Raw genomic sequence first — 17,201 nt, forward strand, 5'->3', positions numbered from 1 at the left:
TCATTTCAGGGAATAAACATCAAAATACTTAAAAAGTGCAGTTACATTATATTTTAAAATCCGGAAAGAAATGGGGAGAGGGAGTTTGAATGATAGGCCTGTATTTGTATCCGTTATTTATTTCTTGTTATGCGGTAAAGGAGTTGGAGCCAGAGTTTCTCTGATTCGTAGTCCCGACTTCATAATAAGCGCCGTCGCGTCGTCTGAAAAATATTTAATGCCAAAAGAGCGATTGAGTGCTAAAACGCGACAACTTCCCAGCCAAACAAGTCACCAGGCCTGGGAAACATTGGGTCCCAAGTTTATTTCACTGAGACATTTGCTGTGGCTCCCTCCATTAGTATTCCTTCTCAATGTATTGTATTCGCGAAAAAAATTTCACTCAAAAAAAGACCTTAATTTCCATTTTGCTCGTCCCCGAATGAATACTGATTTTTCTTTTCAACCCGACCACACGTGGACACATGCCTAAGAACGTATAGACACCTGAAGAATTCCTTTTCAAGATCCCCGAGTTAATTACAACGAGTTTTCTCGTGACGTCCGTATGTACGTGCCTTTTGTGTGTATGCATCTCGCATAACTCAAGAACGGTATGTCCTAGAAAGTTGAAATTTGGCACATAGACTCCAAGTGGGGTCTAGTTGTGCACCTTCTCTTTTGGTTGAATTTGGATGCTCCAAAGGGGGTCTTTTACACCTTTTTTGGGTAAAATCATTGTTAATTTCAATGTAAACTCAATCGGTGCTATAATTTGGCAAACACTTGGCAATATATCGCCAAGCTTTTGGACGACAAGTTTTGTCGCGAACTTGGCGACGAATTTGGCGGTTTTTTTTTTTTAAATCTGATTTTAATTTGAACTTATTTAGAGAGTAAGTTAACCAATGAATCACATTAAAACTGCCAATATTGGGAAAATTTATAAGTATAAAACGTTTTCTTTGCTTCGGTTCGCAACAGACTTGGAATGAAAGTATTTAAAGTGTTTTTTTACTCACTCAGAGGCACTATTATCCTAAAATTGGAGTAAAAGGAAGTCATGTGATGCACACATCAGCTCGTTTTCTTTCTAATGGGGATGCATTCGAGGCACTGTCTTTTGCAGACCGTTCCACCGATATAGCATCCGTTCTTTCATATAGCACCGCTATCGGCGGATACCATTACCACGAGAATTTTGACGCCCAGTTCCTCCATATATGCACAAAAGCTAAAAAGCCCTTCCAAAACCAAAAGCTAAATCCATCCTTATTTAAATCACATAAGTTTGAGGTGAATTATACCAAAGTTGATAACTAAGTTAGTAACAGGTAAGGAGCAGTCATCATATTTCCACTCCATCATTTGAGGCAATTCTAACGAAAAAATCAATTTGTAAAAATGAAAAAAATACAAAAAAAAAAAAAAAACGCTATATAGTCCATGTTACGAGAATCGGCGTGTCAAGGCCAAATAACGTTCCCGCTCTCCACCCATTTCCCCTTCTCACTGGCGACTAAAGCTAATTATTTTGAAGCAAAGACGACTATAATGTTTATTTTAGCTAACTATGGGCAAAAACGAGTATTTTGTAGTAAACTGTAAAGAACAGCGACTATTTTGGAGAGTAAACATAAACGACCTAAATACAAAATTGGCTTATAAGTTTACCCCTACATTCCGGGGGAAAAAAACGGAAAAGTTTTACCGCGGTTTATTTATTTATTTACTAGCCGCCTGCGGCGACCAGCTGGTCCGCCTTTTTACACCAAGCTTGCCGCCTTCGGCGGCTGCTTAAATAAATTTCGTGGCGGTATCAATCAATCTATATCTATACTATTATTAATTTGAATAGAATAATTTCTAGACCTTACCGTTTTCCCGATAAGCGCGCCACACACACACATACAAACATCTTATTTCATCACAGCCGCCTGCGGCGACCAGCTGGTTCGCCTTCTTACGCCATTCGCCATTCTATGCAGGCAGCCACCTACGGCGGCTGTTTGCCTAACATGTCATTTACCTTTTTACTTCAAGTTTGCCGCCTTCAGCGGCTGTTTAAATAAATTTGACAGCAGTATTAATCAATCCATCTCTATCTTTTTTTGTGCCATTCACATTTTTAAGCCAAGATTGCCGCCTTCGGCGGCTATCTACCTTTACGATCTATCTCTTAATTTTCTTATCCATCTGTATTTTAACCTCTCCGCCCATTTCCTAATAAAAACAAAGATCACTCAAAAAATCGCTTTTTCTTTAATTCAAGTAGAGCAAAAAAAAAAAGTTATCCCCAAAATTCCCCATTGTGTGCAAAAAGTAGCGTTTGACAAAGAAAAAAAATCTCGCTGTTTTTATTGAAATAAATGCGTACAACTATGAAATGTAGCCTAATATAGATACAGCAAAACGTCCAGTTTGGGCGGGGGGGGGGGGGGATTGAAAAAAGAAATAAATGAAATCCATAAATAAAACAAAAAAAAAAGGAAAGAAAAAAAGCAAGCACTGCCGGAAAAACACGTGGTCATCACTTCATAAAATGTAGAAGTAAACTATATTGGTAAAAAAGAAGATTAACATTTGTTTGCGATTAAGATTCCATCCTAAATATCGAATCGAAATCCAAATAGTGACGTCAGAGACATAAAAGATTGAAGAACGCTTTTTTCGACCGATGCGTGGAAAGACGTGATGTGTTCAGCATTAAAAAATTGTTTAAAAAAAACTATTGCGTATTTTTAAGAACTTTTTTCTTTTGAAGAGGGCGAAATGTTTTTACTATTACCAACTTAAATTTTAGAAATGTGGCTGTGATACTTCTCGCAGGATGATATTAGAAAAAAATAAAACCCAGGAAAGAATGCAAATTAAAGGTTTTTTCAAAAATTCATAAAAAATACAAAAACTGCTCTATCTTCAAATTTTTTCCTTCATCATATTTGAAATGAAATTTCCTACACTATAGTACAAAAAATATTTGTGTGATGCGATTGGTTCGGGGTCTGTGAGGTAAAACGTACTAAAAAGTGCAAAAAAACACATAAAACATTAAATAACTTTTTTTCTAATTAAAATTTTAAAAATCGAAGCCCGAGGTGCACATCTTCGGCAAAAACTGCAACTGTATACCAAATTTCATCTTTCTAGCCCTTACCGTTTTCCCGGGAAGCGCGCCACACACACACACACAAACATCTTATTTTATTATATGTATAGATTTTTACTTTCTTCTATATCTAATATATAGAAGAAAGTATTGGATTCGTGCAAATTTTCGAATTTCGAATTTTGACGGATTCGAACGTTTTGAGGTGTGCTGAGTCCATTTCGACCATTTTTGGAAAATGTCTGTCTGTATGTGTGTGTGTATGTGTGTGTGTGTGTGTGTGTGTGTATGTGTGTCACGTCTGTGTGTGACCAGTTTTTTGTGGCCGCTCTACAACAAAAACTACCGCATGAAATCGAACGAAATTTGGTACACATATGTGCCCCTATGTGAACTTGTGCCCATTAGTTTTTGGCGCGAATTCCTCCAAGGGGGGTGGAGCAATGGGACGTTTTTCGAGTTACGCGTGCTTGCTATTACTCAGGAAGTAACTGGCGGAATCAAACAAAATTTGGTCCATATGTTGGTATTAACAGGAACAGGTGCTGATTCAATTTTGGTGTCAATAACTCAAACGGGGGTTGAGCTATAGAACGTTTTTTGTCGTCAATTGTGACTGCTGTATCTCAAGAAATAATGAACGGAATGAAAGAAAAATTTATCGGCAAGTAGCCCTTAGTGGGTATAAGAACTGATTTTATTTTTGTGTCAACAGCTAAAAAGGGGGTAGCGCAATCACCCGTTCTTTTTTTCCATTTTGAGTGCCCTATCTCAAGAAGTAATGCTACGTTCTGGTTGAAATTTGGAATATATGTGAATCCATATGTAAACTGGCTTTGGTTCAATTTTGACGCCGATCGCTCCAAGAGGTGTTGATTTTTTTTTCTTTTGCGAATAAAAATAGCTTTATTAATGCAACAATAAGAAAGATAAATCGTAATAGATTGTCGTCTGCGTATTTCTCGTGATTTTAATTGTATGGAAATGATCGGAAATATTATCTCAATGATTTAAAATTTTTAACTGTTGCCATCTTATGTTTGTTAACAAATAAAATATTTGTAATTAATTCAAGCAAGGCTTTTAAAATAACTTTCAATTTTCGCTCTTTGCTTTGCTTTTGCAATAATTCAGACATTGGGATGGTCGTCAAGTTTTTGCATGTGTAATTTTGTTTTTGTTGGGAATATTGCTTCCTCGTCAAGCATGGGGAGGGATCAGAAAAAAAAAAAAAGAAAAATATAGAAGAAAGTTTCGTGATGGCCACAACATACTAGTTTTTAATGTGATAAAAAATAGGAAAATGGAATGTCATAAAACATGTTTATGATCAGAAATGTATGATATTGCTATTTTTGTACGAAAAGTTTCGTTTTTTACGATTGCGATTTTTATTATGGTAGCGTTTTTATGAAGGGTTTGCTTAGCGATTGGGACTTTTGCAAAAAGATCGTTTTCAATGCTACTATTTTTGTTAACTGTTGTTTGCATTCTGAAAGAGTGTGAGTAAAATTTTTTCCTTTTCCTTTCTTCGAACCTTATTATGCATTCATTTTTGAAAATAAATTATTTTTAAATAAAAAAAAAAGAACCGACTTCAAAAACAAAGAGGGACTGAAAAGTAAAAAATAATTGGTCATTCTTATATACGATTTCCTTCAAAGGTATAAATCAAATTTATTTTACAATGGAGTGGTTTCCTTCAGTCAAAAGTACTACGTTTAGTCATTGAAATGGATAGAATGAGCAAAAAAAAAAAAAAAAAAAAAAAAAAACATGGACCCAGAAAATATTTTCATTTCCCCAACAGTTATTTTTTAATTAATTTTTTTAAATGTCCGATTTTTAAAACAAGGCGTGGTCTTGATGACGTCACAAATGATGCACTTTGCTGCGTCCTTCTTACGTTTCAACGTTATGATAATCAAGCAGCGAATTAAAATTGCGCTCTACGCTTGCTATCAACCCTATCGTTGCCAATATACGTGATTTAAGATGCGAATTAAATATTTTGCACTGTGAATGGCAACACTGAATGGCGTTTCATCATTTGTGATGTCATCAGCAGAAGCCGTAAGCAATGAAAGCGCTCCGATTAAAGTAATTTTTTTTAAATATTAAACGCAAACAAATTTATCCAAAAATGGTCAGATCCTATGTTTTTAAACATGCTCTTTCAGAAAAAAATACTTAAAAATTTTTTGGAAACGACCCCATTCACATAAAACAATAAAAAAAAATTACCTGGTATAACGTTATCTTTTTCACAAAAAAAAAAAAGCTTCGGACAGACAAACATAATTTCATGCAAAGGCGAAGTTTGTTAATCCAGAGTTTTCTTGTGTTTACGCTTTCGTCTTTTACGACAATCAACTCACTTTTTAGAGGGAAATAATGAAAACTAACATTACTTTGAGAAACCCGAGAATACAATTACGGGACGAAACAATTTCTGTTGCCGACAGCAATCTAAGACACATCGAATGCGTTAATTAACACTCGTAACAAACTGCCTATGTTTACCAACAGACACACGTGGAACGCAATGTTTTACCTTTTTCTTTAATTTTATAAATCACCGCAAGTAGCGTATTCGAACGCTGGAGTTAGGAATTTAGTGTTTAGAACGAGAATGGGGTCGTTTCCAAAATTTCAAAAGTATTTTTTTCTGAAATAGCATGCTTAAAAACAGAGGAGCTGACATTTTTTTAAAAAATTTGACTAAGTTTAATATTTTTAAAAAATAACTTGAATCGGTGCGCTTTCATTGTTTACGCTTCTACCGATGACGTCACAAATGATGAAATACCATTCAGTGTTGCCATTCACAGGAAAAAATATTTATCTCGCATCTTTACTCACGTGTATTGGCAACGACATGGTTTATAGCAAGCGTAGAGCGCAATGTTAATTCGCTTCTTGATTATCATAACGTGGAAACGCGGTAGAAAGGTGCGGCAAAGAACATCATTTGTGACGTCATCAAGACCCCGCCTTGTTTGAAAAATCGGACATTTTAAAAAGTTAATTAAAAAAAAAAACCGTTGGGAAAATGAAAGTATTTTCTGAGTCCACGTTTTTTTTTTTTTTTTTTGCTCATTCTATTCATTTCAATGACTAAAAGTACTACTTTTGACTGAAGGAAACAACCCCATTTTATTATCTTTACTAATATTATAAAGAGAGAGGGCGGATTTTTGTGTGTTTATATGTTCGAGGTAATCTCCGCAACCACTGCACCTATTTGAAAAATTCTTTCACTATAGGAAAGGTGCTTTCTTGCTGAGTAACATAGGCTATAATTCGAAAAAATCCGTTAAATAGTTCTTTTTTTATTCAAATTTAGGCCCAAATTTCACGTAAATTGCCTATTATTGGCTATTAAAGGGATGAAAAATGACTTGCACATATTAATATTATATATCGTTGAAAAGGGTACAATTTTCCGCATTCTAAGGAGTTTGTTTCGATGCTCTAACTTCATTACGACGGGAGTAATTTGCATTTTCAGCTCGAACTTTTTTAGGTTTAGCTGAAATTTAGGCACTACTTTCTTCATTAAATCTATCAAAAAAAAGTGAATGAATTGTCCCACAGTTTTCTTTTTGACTCCATTGAAAAAGGCGAGATTTTTTACTCCAGATCTCTCTCGACCTTTGGTCGAAAAAATTAGCTTCTATCTTCAAAGGAAAAAAAGTTACAAGCGTTTTTAAATCAATTTCGAAACACGTCATTTTGATTCAGGTTTTCAACCATTTTATTTTCGTGTTTCCATGGTTACGCTTTTTGAATCCATTGATTATTTCATATAGACTAATAATAAGAGTAGACCGAGCTTTCCCGGACTTGCTGATGAAAAAATTGGTTCATGGATACATCATGTGACTGGTGGAAGGCTTGGCAAAAACTTTGGCGGTATGGTTGCTAGATGGCAACATTATCTATAGTTTGGCACTCGACATGTATTTTAAGACGTAATGTATTGTAAAACTTAAGAGCTTTTATTCAATAACAAAGTAAACATCAAAAACGTTACATCACTTAATCATCAAACGTAAATCTCTTTCTCAAACTCGATAATTCCGAAAAACATCCAACGTCTCACAAAAATCGTAATTCCAATCTCCATCGTTGCCATTCTCAATAACCCAAGTTCTTGCTTACAATCGGCCATCCTACAATCTAGTCGTCCACGACCTAGAGTATATAGTCTTGCAAGTGAATAGGCAACTTCTTGGCTCTTTGCTTACGGAATGTATATACTTCGTCGTTCATATGCTGTGTAGTCTCATCAGTCTCGGGAAACGGGGAGATGAGTTCGCTCGACGGTAACGGTTCGCTAGCTTGTAATTCATCATCTGAATAGCTGCACGTCACATTGTCTAGTGTGCTATCTTCTTCGTTCACAATGTGAAATAGTTTGATTTGTGAAGCGTGTGCAGTAGTCGTATGTGGCCGCCTTTTGCGCCCTTGCCCTTGTGTTCGGAAGTCCGCAACTTGATACACATCTGATGGTAGGACTTTAATTATTGCAAAAGGACCTCGGTACTTGACTTGAGTTTTAGTGCTACTTCCAGTACATTCTGGCGCTCGTTTTATCACAACCACATCGCCAACTGAATACTTATAAGCTTCGCAATGACGTTTGTCAAAACCATGACTAAATCGGGAAAATCTATAATGTCATTTCCAATGAGAATATTAGGTCCCTCAAAAGTGCCATCAGACACCACATAAAGCTTGACATCTGTCAAATGTACATTGTCCACTGTTACTTGTGCTGTGACTATTTTAAAAGACTCCGTAACTCCACCGATACCCCGTATGTTGGTTGAAATTTTACTTAAGATGATCGCATTTATTTTAGTTACAAATGTTTCTTTAATCATTGATATGTCTGCTGCGGTATCCATGATTGCCTCCGTAGTGATGCCGTTAATAACGATAGTCTTAGTACTTACGTTTCTGTCCGAAGGATTCGAATGAGAAATGTTCACTAGAGGAGAAATAGAGGGTTTCTGTGGACAATCCTTTGTTCCATGACCTTCCATTCTACACCTGGTACACAACTTGGGTCGTCTCAATTTTAGACAGTCACGAGAAAAATGTCCCTTTTCATTGCAGTTATAACATACTATGGATTCTGTAGCTCTAACACGCGAAATGTCTTTATTCCAACTTTCGTTTGAAGTATGATTCTTTCTCAAAATAAACTCTGGACGGTCATTCACTTGAAGTTTACCCTTAAAAGAATTGTCCAGTTCTATGTATTCATCTATCTTATTAGTCAATTCAATTGGTGTATTTAATGATGACCATGTGCTCAAATAGTAATCTCTTACTGCAGAAAGAGCCACCTCTTTGATACGATCAGAGATTATCAGTCCTTTTAAGTCGTCCACACTTTCAATTTTTAGTCCTGTAGTCCATCCGGTAAAATATGTTTCTAACTCATAATAATATTCATGCCAGCTCTTTCCATCCTTAATCTTATGTGAGTAAAATAGTTGTCTGAACTTTTCGGGACTTAATTTATATCGCTTTAAAAGCAAATCTTTCACGTAAGCATAATCTTCGGCATTTTTTTCTGGTTCTTTCAGAATTAATTCAACAATATCACTTGGCAATACTCCAGTAAGACACGCCATCCACAATGTCGATTCCATTTTAACTCGCGTCATCACTCTTTCGAAATGGACAAGATACAACCCTATGTCGTCGTTAATTGAATCGAATTTTCTTAACTGAGCTTGCCAATCCACCTTTGGTAATTCTGACACTGCGCTGCTGGTAATAGTCTTTGCTTCTGACTCTAATTTCTTTAACTGAAGTTCGTGTTGGCGCTTTTCGCGCTCAATTTCATGTTGGCGCTTTTCTCGCTCAATTTCCTTTTGGTACTGGAGCTGTTCCCTTTCAAATTCCTGTTGGCGTTGCAACTTTTCAATTTCCTGTTGGCGCTTTTCCCGTTCGATTTCCTGTTGTCGCTTTTCCCTTTCAATTTCTTGTTGGCGCAGTTCATTTTCATGTTGGCGCTTTTCGCTTTCAATTTCTTGTTGGCGCAGTTCATTTTCATGTTGGCGCTTTTCCCTTTCAATTTCTTGTTGGCGCTGTTCATTTTCATGTTGGCGCTTTTCCCGTTCAATTTCTTGTTGGCGCAGTTCATTTTCATGTTGGCGCTTTTCCCTTTCAATTTCTTGTTGGCGCTGTTCATTTTCATGTTGGCGCTTTTCACGTTCTTCTTCACTGAGTCGTTCGACATCTAAGCTCGAAATGATGCCCTTAACTATTTCTTCTTCATAATTGTCATTACTTAAGATAACTTTGATCAAACGTATAACTGTTAGGTTTTTAACATCATCTTCTCCTAACTCAGTGGCAATATATTGCAAATCTCTCTTCCTGACTCTTGATAAATAGGACATTGCTTCAAAAAAAATTTTATTATCCCACTTCTGAAGTGTAAAACTTAAGAGCTTTTATTCAATAACAAAGTAAACATCAAAAACGTTACATCACTTAATCATCAAACGTAAATCTCTTTCTCAAACTCGATAATTCCGAAAAACATCCAACGTCTCACAAAAATCGTAATTCCAATCTCCATCGTTGCCATTCTCAATAACCCAAGTTCTTGCTTACAGTATTTTCATTATAATTTTTTTTTTCCAGCTGCAGAGATTGAACTGTTTTTCTTTTAGTTATGCATTATTTTGGCATTAGTTTTTGATTACAGTTTTCAGTAACTTTTATTTCATTTGGAACTGCTACGTCAGCGTTGGCGTGAACGTAATGGCGTAAACGTTTTGCGTTAACGCAAAAATGTACTAATCGGTATCTTAAACTGAAATTTTAGGTAAAAATCTTACCGTTTGCCGATTCTTTTTTGGCGCTTGCATCTTTAATTGCTAATAGAGGTATTGAAATTGACTAAAGAAAATGCACAATACGATCTAAACGAAAAATTCTCTATATTAAAAAAATATTTACCACTTAGAATAACAAATTTACAAATCGGACTCCATAAAAGATCATTCTTCCGTGTTCCATCAATTCCATTTATTTTATTTCTCGCGGACGTTGATCGTCTGCTACAATCAACGCCCGCTGTTGCTAGGATATCCACCAGTCACATGGTTTGGTTTATGAGCAGCAAAAGGGTTGCCATAGCTCAGTCTATTCTTATTATATTAGTCTTTGTTATTTCCATCTTTCTCATTTTCAACTCTTAAACTTATTTCATGTTTCCATGGTTACGCTTTTAAATCTTTCGCATTTTAATTTCTTAAAAATATTTTAATATCTGTCGTCATTGTTTGGAAGGGTAATTTTGCATGGTGTTTTTTCTTTTATTTAAGTTATTCTTTAAGTTAGTAAGTCATTCTTTTAATTAATTGTTGAATATATCTCACTTGACACAATTTTTGTTCTCAAGGTAGACCGAGCGAAATCGGGCAACGTAGCTCTTAAGGCACGTTAGGCGCTGAGCAGTTCAGTCTAGGATTATATTATAGTTCCAAGGCAACCGTTAATGTAATTCATTGTTTTGGCGATTTGTTTTGAAAGAAAAGAAGCTTTTGATTTGTTTTTATCCGAGTGAAATGGACGACATTTTCTTCTTTTTTTCCGACGACGATTTTTGAATGTTCCACGGGATGATGTTTTTTTTTTTTTTTTTTTTTTTGAGCAATCACGATTGCTTATTGCTTTCATTTGACCGTCCTTGATGTTGTGGTTCCTTTTTCAGCATAGACCAGGGACACCAGCACCACCGGCCCGTGCAGGTGCGGCTCCGAGCACTGCCCCCTAGAATCCGTTTCTCCAGGTCAGGGGCGTCCATGTCCTGCACACACACACACACACACACGCTCATACACACAAGCCTTTACACACACACACACGTCTACACTCATACACACAGGCTTATGCACACATACAAGACTACACATGCACGCACGCCTACACATACCTGCACACACACAACTATACATCTGTAACCACCCAGGAGGAGGGGTAGACTTGGGGGGACAGGAGCTGTTTCTAGAAACAATAGCCCCCAATGAGTAGGGTCCTGTCGCAACTCGTGATTGCGAAAAGCATAATTTGAATTCAAAATTTCAGAATTCAAATTAATTATCTTTATTTTTTTCCGATGATTTTTGAATGTTCCATGGGATTTTTTTTTATATATATATATAGACGGATAAATTATGATAGCGTGGTTGCTGGGCATGTTTGGCGATAAACAATAGAGCTGCGGAATTATTTTTACATTTGAACGATATTATTTGATGTCTTTTTTTGTTTATTTGGCGAAATATTTTAAATTGCAGTAAAAACCGCTTCACTCGCTAAATAGAGTTTTAAAGCAACTATAAATCTAATTTAATAATTTGAAGAAAAGTTTTAAATTCCAAAGAAACTTAAATAGTTTAAAAAAAAAAGGTGTGTACGCATTTCATACAAAGAAACGATCATTTCACATTAGAAGGGAAGGGGGGCGTCAGTTTTTTTAATTCAACGGACTTCCATTAAATTTTTAGCACGAGCATCGCTGTGCGGGTACTGCTAGTCTAAGTATAATTTGACTAGTTTTGCTTTCCCTTTATAACATTTTATGCTTAAAAATCGTCACAGCCAAACGTAAGCTACTCAGTTCTTACTCTCATCTGATCTAATAGAACTTTTGTATTTCACATTTACGCCTAGGAGCCATGCAGCCGGAAAAAACTTTAACTAATGCAACGTATCTCCAGCTAATGTGGCTCTAGAACCGTCTCAAGTTGTTATTGTCTAGAGAATAGATTTTGTCGCCAACCACTATTTTTTGCTCTTCTCTCTTTGACCTTGCATGCAGTTATCAATGAAATAAATGATCTCCGTAAAAGTTGTTTCTCTACTAGGACTGTATCCCTGCAACGAAAACAACCAGTTCGTGCAGTCGGATCCCGACTTACGCGAGGGATTCCGTTCCAAGACTCCTCGCGTAAGTCGAAATTTCGCGTTGTAGAAAAGTGTTGTGTATATGATTTTTTCATTAACATACCCAATCGTTTTATACACTTAAACACCTTTTAAACTGTTTTTGGCCATTTTTTAACTATATATTACAGTTTCTAACATGAAGAGCTGAATTTTTACCGTATTTTTTTAAAAAAGTTGCATTATCTATACATATAATAAAATAAGATGTTTGTGTGTGTGTGTGTGTGTATGTGTGTGTGTGTGTGTGTGTGTGTGTGTGTGGCGCGCATCCCGGGAAAACGGTAAGGCCTAGAAAGATGAAATTTAGTATACAGGTGTAGTTTTTGCTGAAGTTGTGCACCTCGGGCTTCGATTTTTGATATTTTAATTAGAAAAAAAGTTATTTAATGTTTTATGTGTTTTTTTGCACTTTTTAGTACTTTTTACCTCACAGTCCACGAACCAATCGCACCACACAAATATTTTTTGCACTATAGTGTAGGAAATTTAATTTTAACTATGATGAATGAAAAAAATTTGAAGACAGAGCAATCTTCGTATTTTTTTACGAATTTTTGAAAAAACCTTTAATTTGCATTTTTTCCCGGGTTTTACTTTTTTCTAATATCATCCTGCGAGAAGTATCAAAGCCCCATTTCTAAAATTTAAGTTGGTAATAGTAAAAATATTTCGCCCTCTTCAAAAGAAAAAAGTTCTTAAAAATACGCAATAGTTTTTTTTTTAACAATTTTTTTAATGCTGAACACTTTATGTCTCTTCACGCATCGGTCGAAAAAAAGCGTTCTTCAATCTTTTATGCCTCTGACGTCACTACTTGGATTTCGATTCGATGTGAGGCATCGAATCTTAATCGCTAAATTGTAATTGGAGGAACGAATTTTCTTTGCATTATGTCAAGCTGTGCTTTTAAGGTCTTGTGTTTTTTTATTAGCGATGTTCTGAAGTTGGCCATGCTGTGACTTCGTCATTGCTAAAGCTAAGATTTTGATCATAAATATCTTTGATTATTAATATTAAAAACTGAATGCATTTTTTGTTTCATTAATTATTTTTATTTGGTTTCAGTTGATGCATTGTTGTGTAATATAATTCAGCTCTTTTTCTTTTAGCGGTTTGGTACATTACTTTGTTCTATAATGTGAATAAAAGTTATTTTTTTTCTTTTTTTTTTTTTTTGAATTTAAATAAAAACAATGATTTTTATACTTAGGCAAACTCCGGGTACCACAAAGACATCAATTTTTTGTGCATTTTAATAAATAAGTAAGCGCGCTTTTTTTGCATGATTTTCTTTTTGTTAGGGAATAAGATTGGAGGTTATATCAAAATAAATAGAGATAGATGAGAAAATTTAGAGATGGATCGAATAGGTAGATAGATATACATTGAGTGTACAAAAAAAAAATTTTTTTTTTTAATTTTGTTCTCGAATTAATACTTTTTTTCTTTGAAAAAAAGATGGTTAATTACTATCAGAAGTAAATTTCCATGGATCTAGAGAAAGATAAATCTACAGGTCGATGTACAGTGAGAGATAGACAGACCCCGTTATTTAAAGAACAACAACGGGGATTGGGGGGGGGGGCGCCGCTGCGATTTGAAAACATTGTTAATTACTGTCAGGGGTAGATACGCATAGATCGTATAGATAGATAGATAGATAGATAGATAGACAAATGCAGAGGTCGATATAGTAGATGGAGAGTAAGAAAGAGACATGCCCGTTATTTAAGGAACTTCAACGGGGTGTCAATGCCCCCCCCCCCCACACACACCATGACTTTGAAAAAACAATGCTTTCAAGTAAAAGTGGAAGTGTTTTTTGTTATTTTTCGACAAAATTTGCATGAAGTGCAAGCAGTTTGTGTCTCCCCTGCCCCTCCTTTAAAAATATTCCAAACGACGGAACTGGAGTTAGGTCTAGAAAATATTTTATTTAAATTAATAATGATATAGATATAGACCGATTGATACCGCCACGAAACTTATTTAAGCAGCCGCCGAAGGCGGCAACACTGGCGTAAAAAAGCATATGATAATATTGATATATAGAGAAAAACATTTATTAATACCGTCGCTAAATTATCTATGCAGCCGCCGAAGGCGGCAACCCTGGCGTAAAAAGGCGGACCAGCTGGTCGCCGAAGGCGGCTAGTCTATACATATAATAAAATAAGATGTTTGTGTGTGTGTGTGTGGCGCGCTTCCCGGGAAAACGGTAAGGACTAGAAAGATGAAATTTGGTATACAGGTGCAGTTTTTGCCGAAGATGTGCACCTCGGGCTTCGATTTTTGATATTTTAATTAGAAAAAAGTTATTTAATATTTTATGTGTTTTTTTGCACTTTTTAGTACTTATTACCTTACAGACCCCGAACCAATCGCACCACACAAACATGTTTCGTACTATAGTGTAGGAAATTTAATTTTAAATATGATGAACGAAAAAAATTTGAAGATAGAGCAATTTTTGTATTTTTAATGAATTTTTGAAAAAACCTTTAATTTGCATTTTTTCCTGGTTTTTATTTTTTTCTAATATCATCCTGCGAGAAGTATCAAAGCCTTATTTCTGAAATTTAAGTTGGTAATAGTAAAAACATTTCGCCCTCTTTAAAAGAAAAAAGTTCTTAAAAATACGCAATAGTTTTTTTTTACAATTTTTTTAATGCTGAACACATTATGTCTTTCCACGCATCGGTCGAAAAAAGCGTTCTTCAATCTTTTATGCCTCTGACGTCACTACTTGGATTTCGATTCAATATTTACGATGGAATCTTAATTGCAAACAATGTTAATCTTTTTTTTTTACTATATAGCTTACTTCTACATTTTATGACGTGTTGACCATGTGTTTTTCCGGCAGCGCTTGATTTTTTTCTTTCCTTTTTGTTTTATTTGGAGATTGCATTTATTTCTTTTTCCATTTCCCCCCCCCCCCCCCAAGCTGGACGTTTTGCTGTATCTATATTACGTTACATTTCATAGTTGTGCACATTAAATTCAATAAAAACAGCGAGATTTTTTTTTCTTTGTCAAACGCTACTTGCACGCTACGGGGAATTTTGGAGATAACCTTTATTTTTGCTCTACCGAAATAAAAAAGGCGGTTTTTTGAGTGATCTTTTTGTTTTTATTAGGAAATGGCCGGGGAGGTTAAAATAAATAGAGATGGATAAGAAATTTTAGAGATAGACCGTAAAGGTAGATAGCCGCCGAAAGCGGCAATCTTGGCGTAAAAATGTGAATGGCACAAAAAAAGGCAGAGATGGATTGAGTAATACTGCTGCCAAATTTATTTAAACAGCCGCCGAAGGCGGCAAACTTGAAGTGAAAAGGTAAATTACAAGTTAGTCAAACAGCCGCCGTAGGTGGCTGCTTGCATAGAAAAGGCGAATTGCGTAAGAAAGCGAACCAGCTGGTCGCCGCAGGCGGCTAGTTGAACATAAAATACTGTTACGATGCACAAAATCAATGATCAATGGGAGAGAGATATATACATTTACATCTATGGTAATACCCCTCTGGGACCCCCTGGACTTATACGGATTGCCTTCTCTTGACTTTTAATTAAACGTATGAAAGATTCACCCATACCTAATTGCCGTGCTACCTTCGACCCACTTTCTAGTTGTTCAAGCGTATCAGGAATCTTTATCTTTTCTTAAATTATTGCAAACTTTCGCTTTTTGCTTCCGTCTTCAAACTTTAGGTGAAAAACCGTGCCTAGGTGATATTTCATCACATTTCTTATTTTGAACTAGTGGTACCCGCACGGCTTTGCCCGCAGTTGAAAGTTAAAAGGTCATTCGGTTCACCTGTATATTTACAAATAATGGATGACGAATTTCTTGCCAATTGGCTGTGTTCATTTGCTCTCCCATTCCACGTCATTATAATTTCGTAATTTACTCATGAATCTTATGATAATTTTGCTCCGGAAAATGTTCTTAAAATTGAAATAGAATAAGAACCACATCGAATTTTCGAAAAATTGCTTCGAGGTGCACACCCCCATGCTACAGAATAACCCAGTAACTATAATAAATGCCAAATTTCATGAAAATCGGCCGAACGGTCTTGGCGCTATGCGCGTCACAGAGATCCAGACATCCTACAGACATCCAGACAGAGAGACTTTCAGCTTTATTATTAGTAAAGATAAAAATGAGGAGTGGTGATACACACACACACACACACACACACACACACACACAAACATACACGTTAACAATGCTATGTTTAGAAGTGCGGTGTGTGGGAACTTGCGTAGTTGTGATTCTGAAAGGATGAACATTCATTGGATGAAGTACAATTACGTTCAAAGGATGAAGTACATTCACGAATTAATGTTTAGTAGTCAATAACAAAGCCGAAACTTAGCATCACGACTCCTTTCCAAATATTTTCGTGTTGAGAGCGATAAATTGGCTTTACCTCTAAAATTCCTTGCTCCTGAAAAACTCGCGTTATAGCCATTTCGCGCAAGTCGGATCGCGTTGTAGCGGGAGTCGACTGTAATTTTCCACTTACGATATCATTGATTTGCAAGCCAGCTACAGTTGTTGAAGGATAGTCGTGGTGCACTTGGAAGGACATCTTGGATGGAAAATGCACTTTATCCATTCGACATGGAACCTGGAAAGCGTGAGGGACTGCGCCATTTCTTCTTGAGGGTACCCGTGGAAATGCACTGTCTGATGTAATGTTCCAGCCAGACGGATCGTACCAGAAATCAACAGGTCGTCGAAAGAAGATATCTATGATGTAGAATGAAGTATTAAAGTGTGGCTGAAAAGTATGAGATATTTATGCGTATTTGTTCAATACTTGTTAATTATTATCGATTGTTTGTATTTATTTATCATATTTGAAACATGTGCTTGTATAGTGCTTGTATAACGCGATTTTTGTCTTGCCCTATTCCCTATTTCCTGTACCCTTTTTCCTTAAGTTACTTTCTCTGTCATAACGCCTAACAATTACTTCCGCTTTTTGATTATTTACAAAAACAATGTAAAAATAGGGTATTAGGTTATAAGTAGTTATGGGCACGTTTGTCCTGTACTGTCCATATTAAGTTTATGATGGATATTCCAGGAGGAAAACCATTATTAGTGGATTGTCAAAA

General features: G+C 35.8%; 1 protein-coding gene across 1 annotated transcript in view; it reads right to left on the bottom strand.

Annotated features, from left to right (window-relative positions):
- Nucleotides 1-17,201, bottom strand: part of LOC129225240 (protein amnionless-like) — a 66,404-nt gene that overhangs the window by 21,812 nt on the left and 27,391 nt on the right. The window contains exon 4 of the mRNA XM_054859815.1: nt 16,604-16,830. Coding sequence (XP_054715790.1) covers nt 16,604-16,830 — 227 coding nt within the window. The remainder of the gene's footprint in view (nt 1-16,603; nt 16,831-17,201) is intronic.

The sequence above is a fragment of the Uloborus diversus genome, chromosome 6 (assembly GCF_026930045.1).
Source record: "Uloborus diversus isolate 005 chromosome 6, Udiv.v.3.1, whole genome shotgun sequence".
In the NCBI taxonomy this organism is placed as follows: Eukaryota; Metazoa; Arthropoda; class Arachnida; order Araneae; family Uloboridae; genus Uloborus; species Uloborus diversus.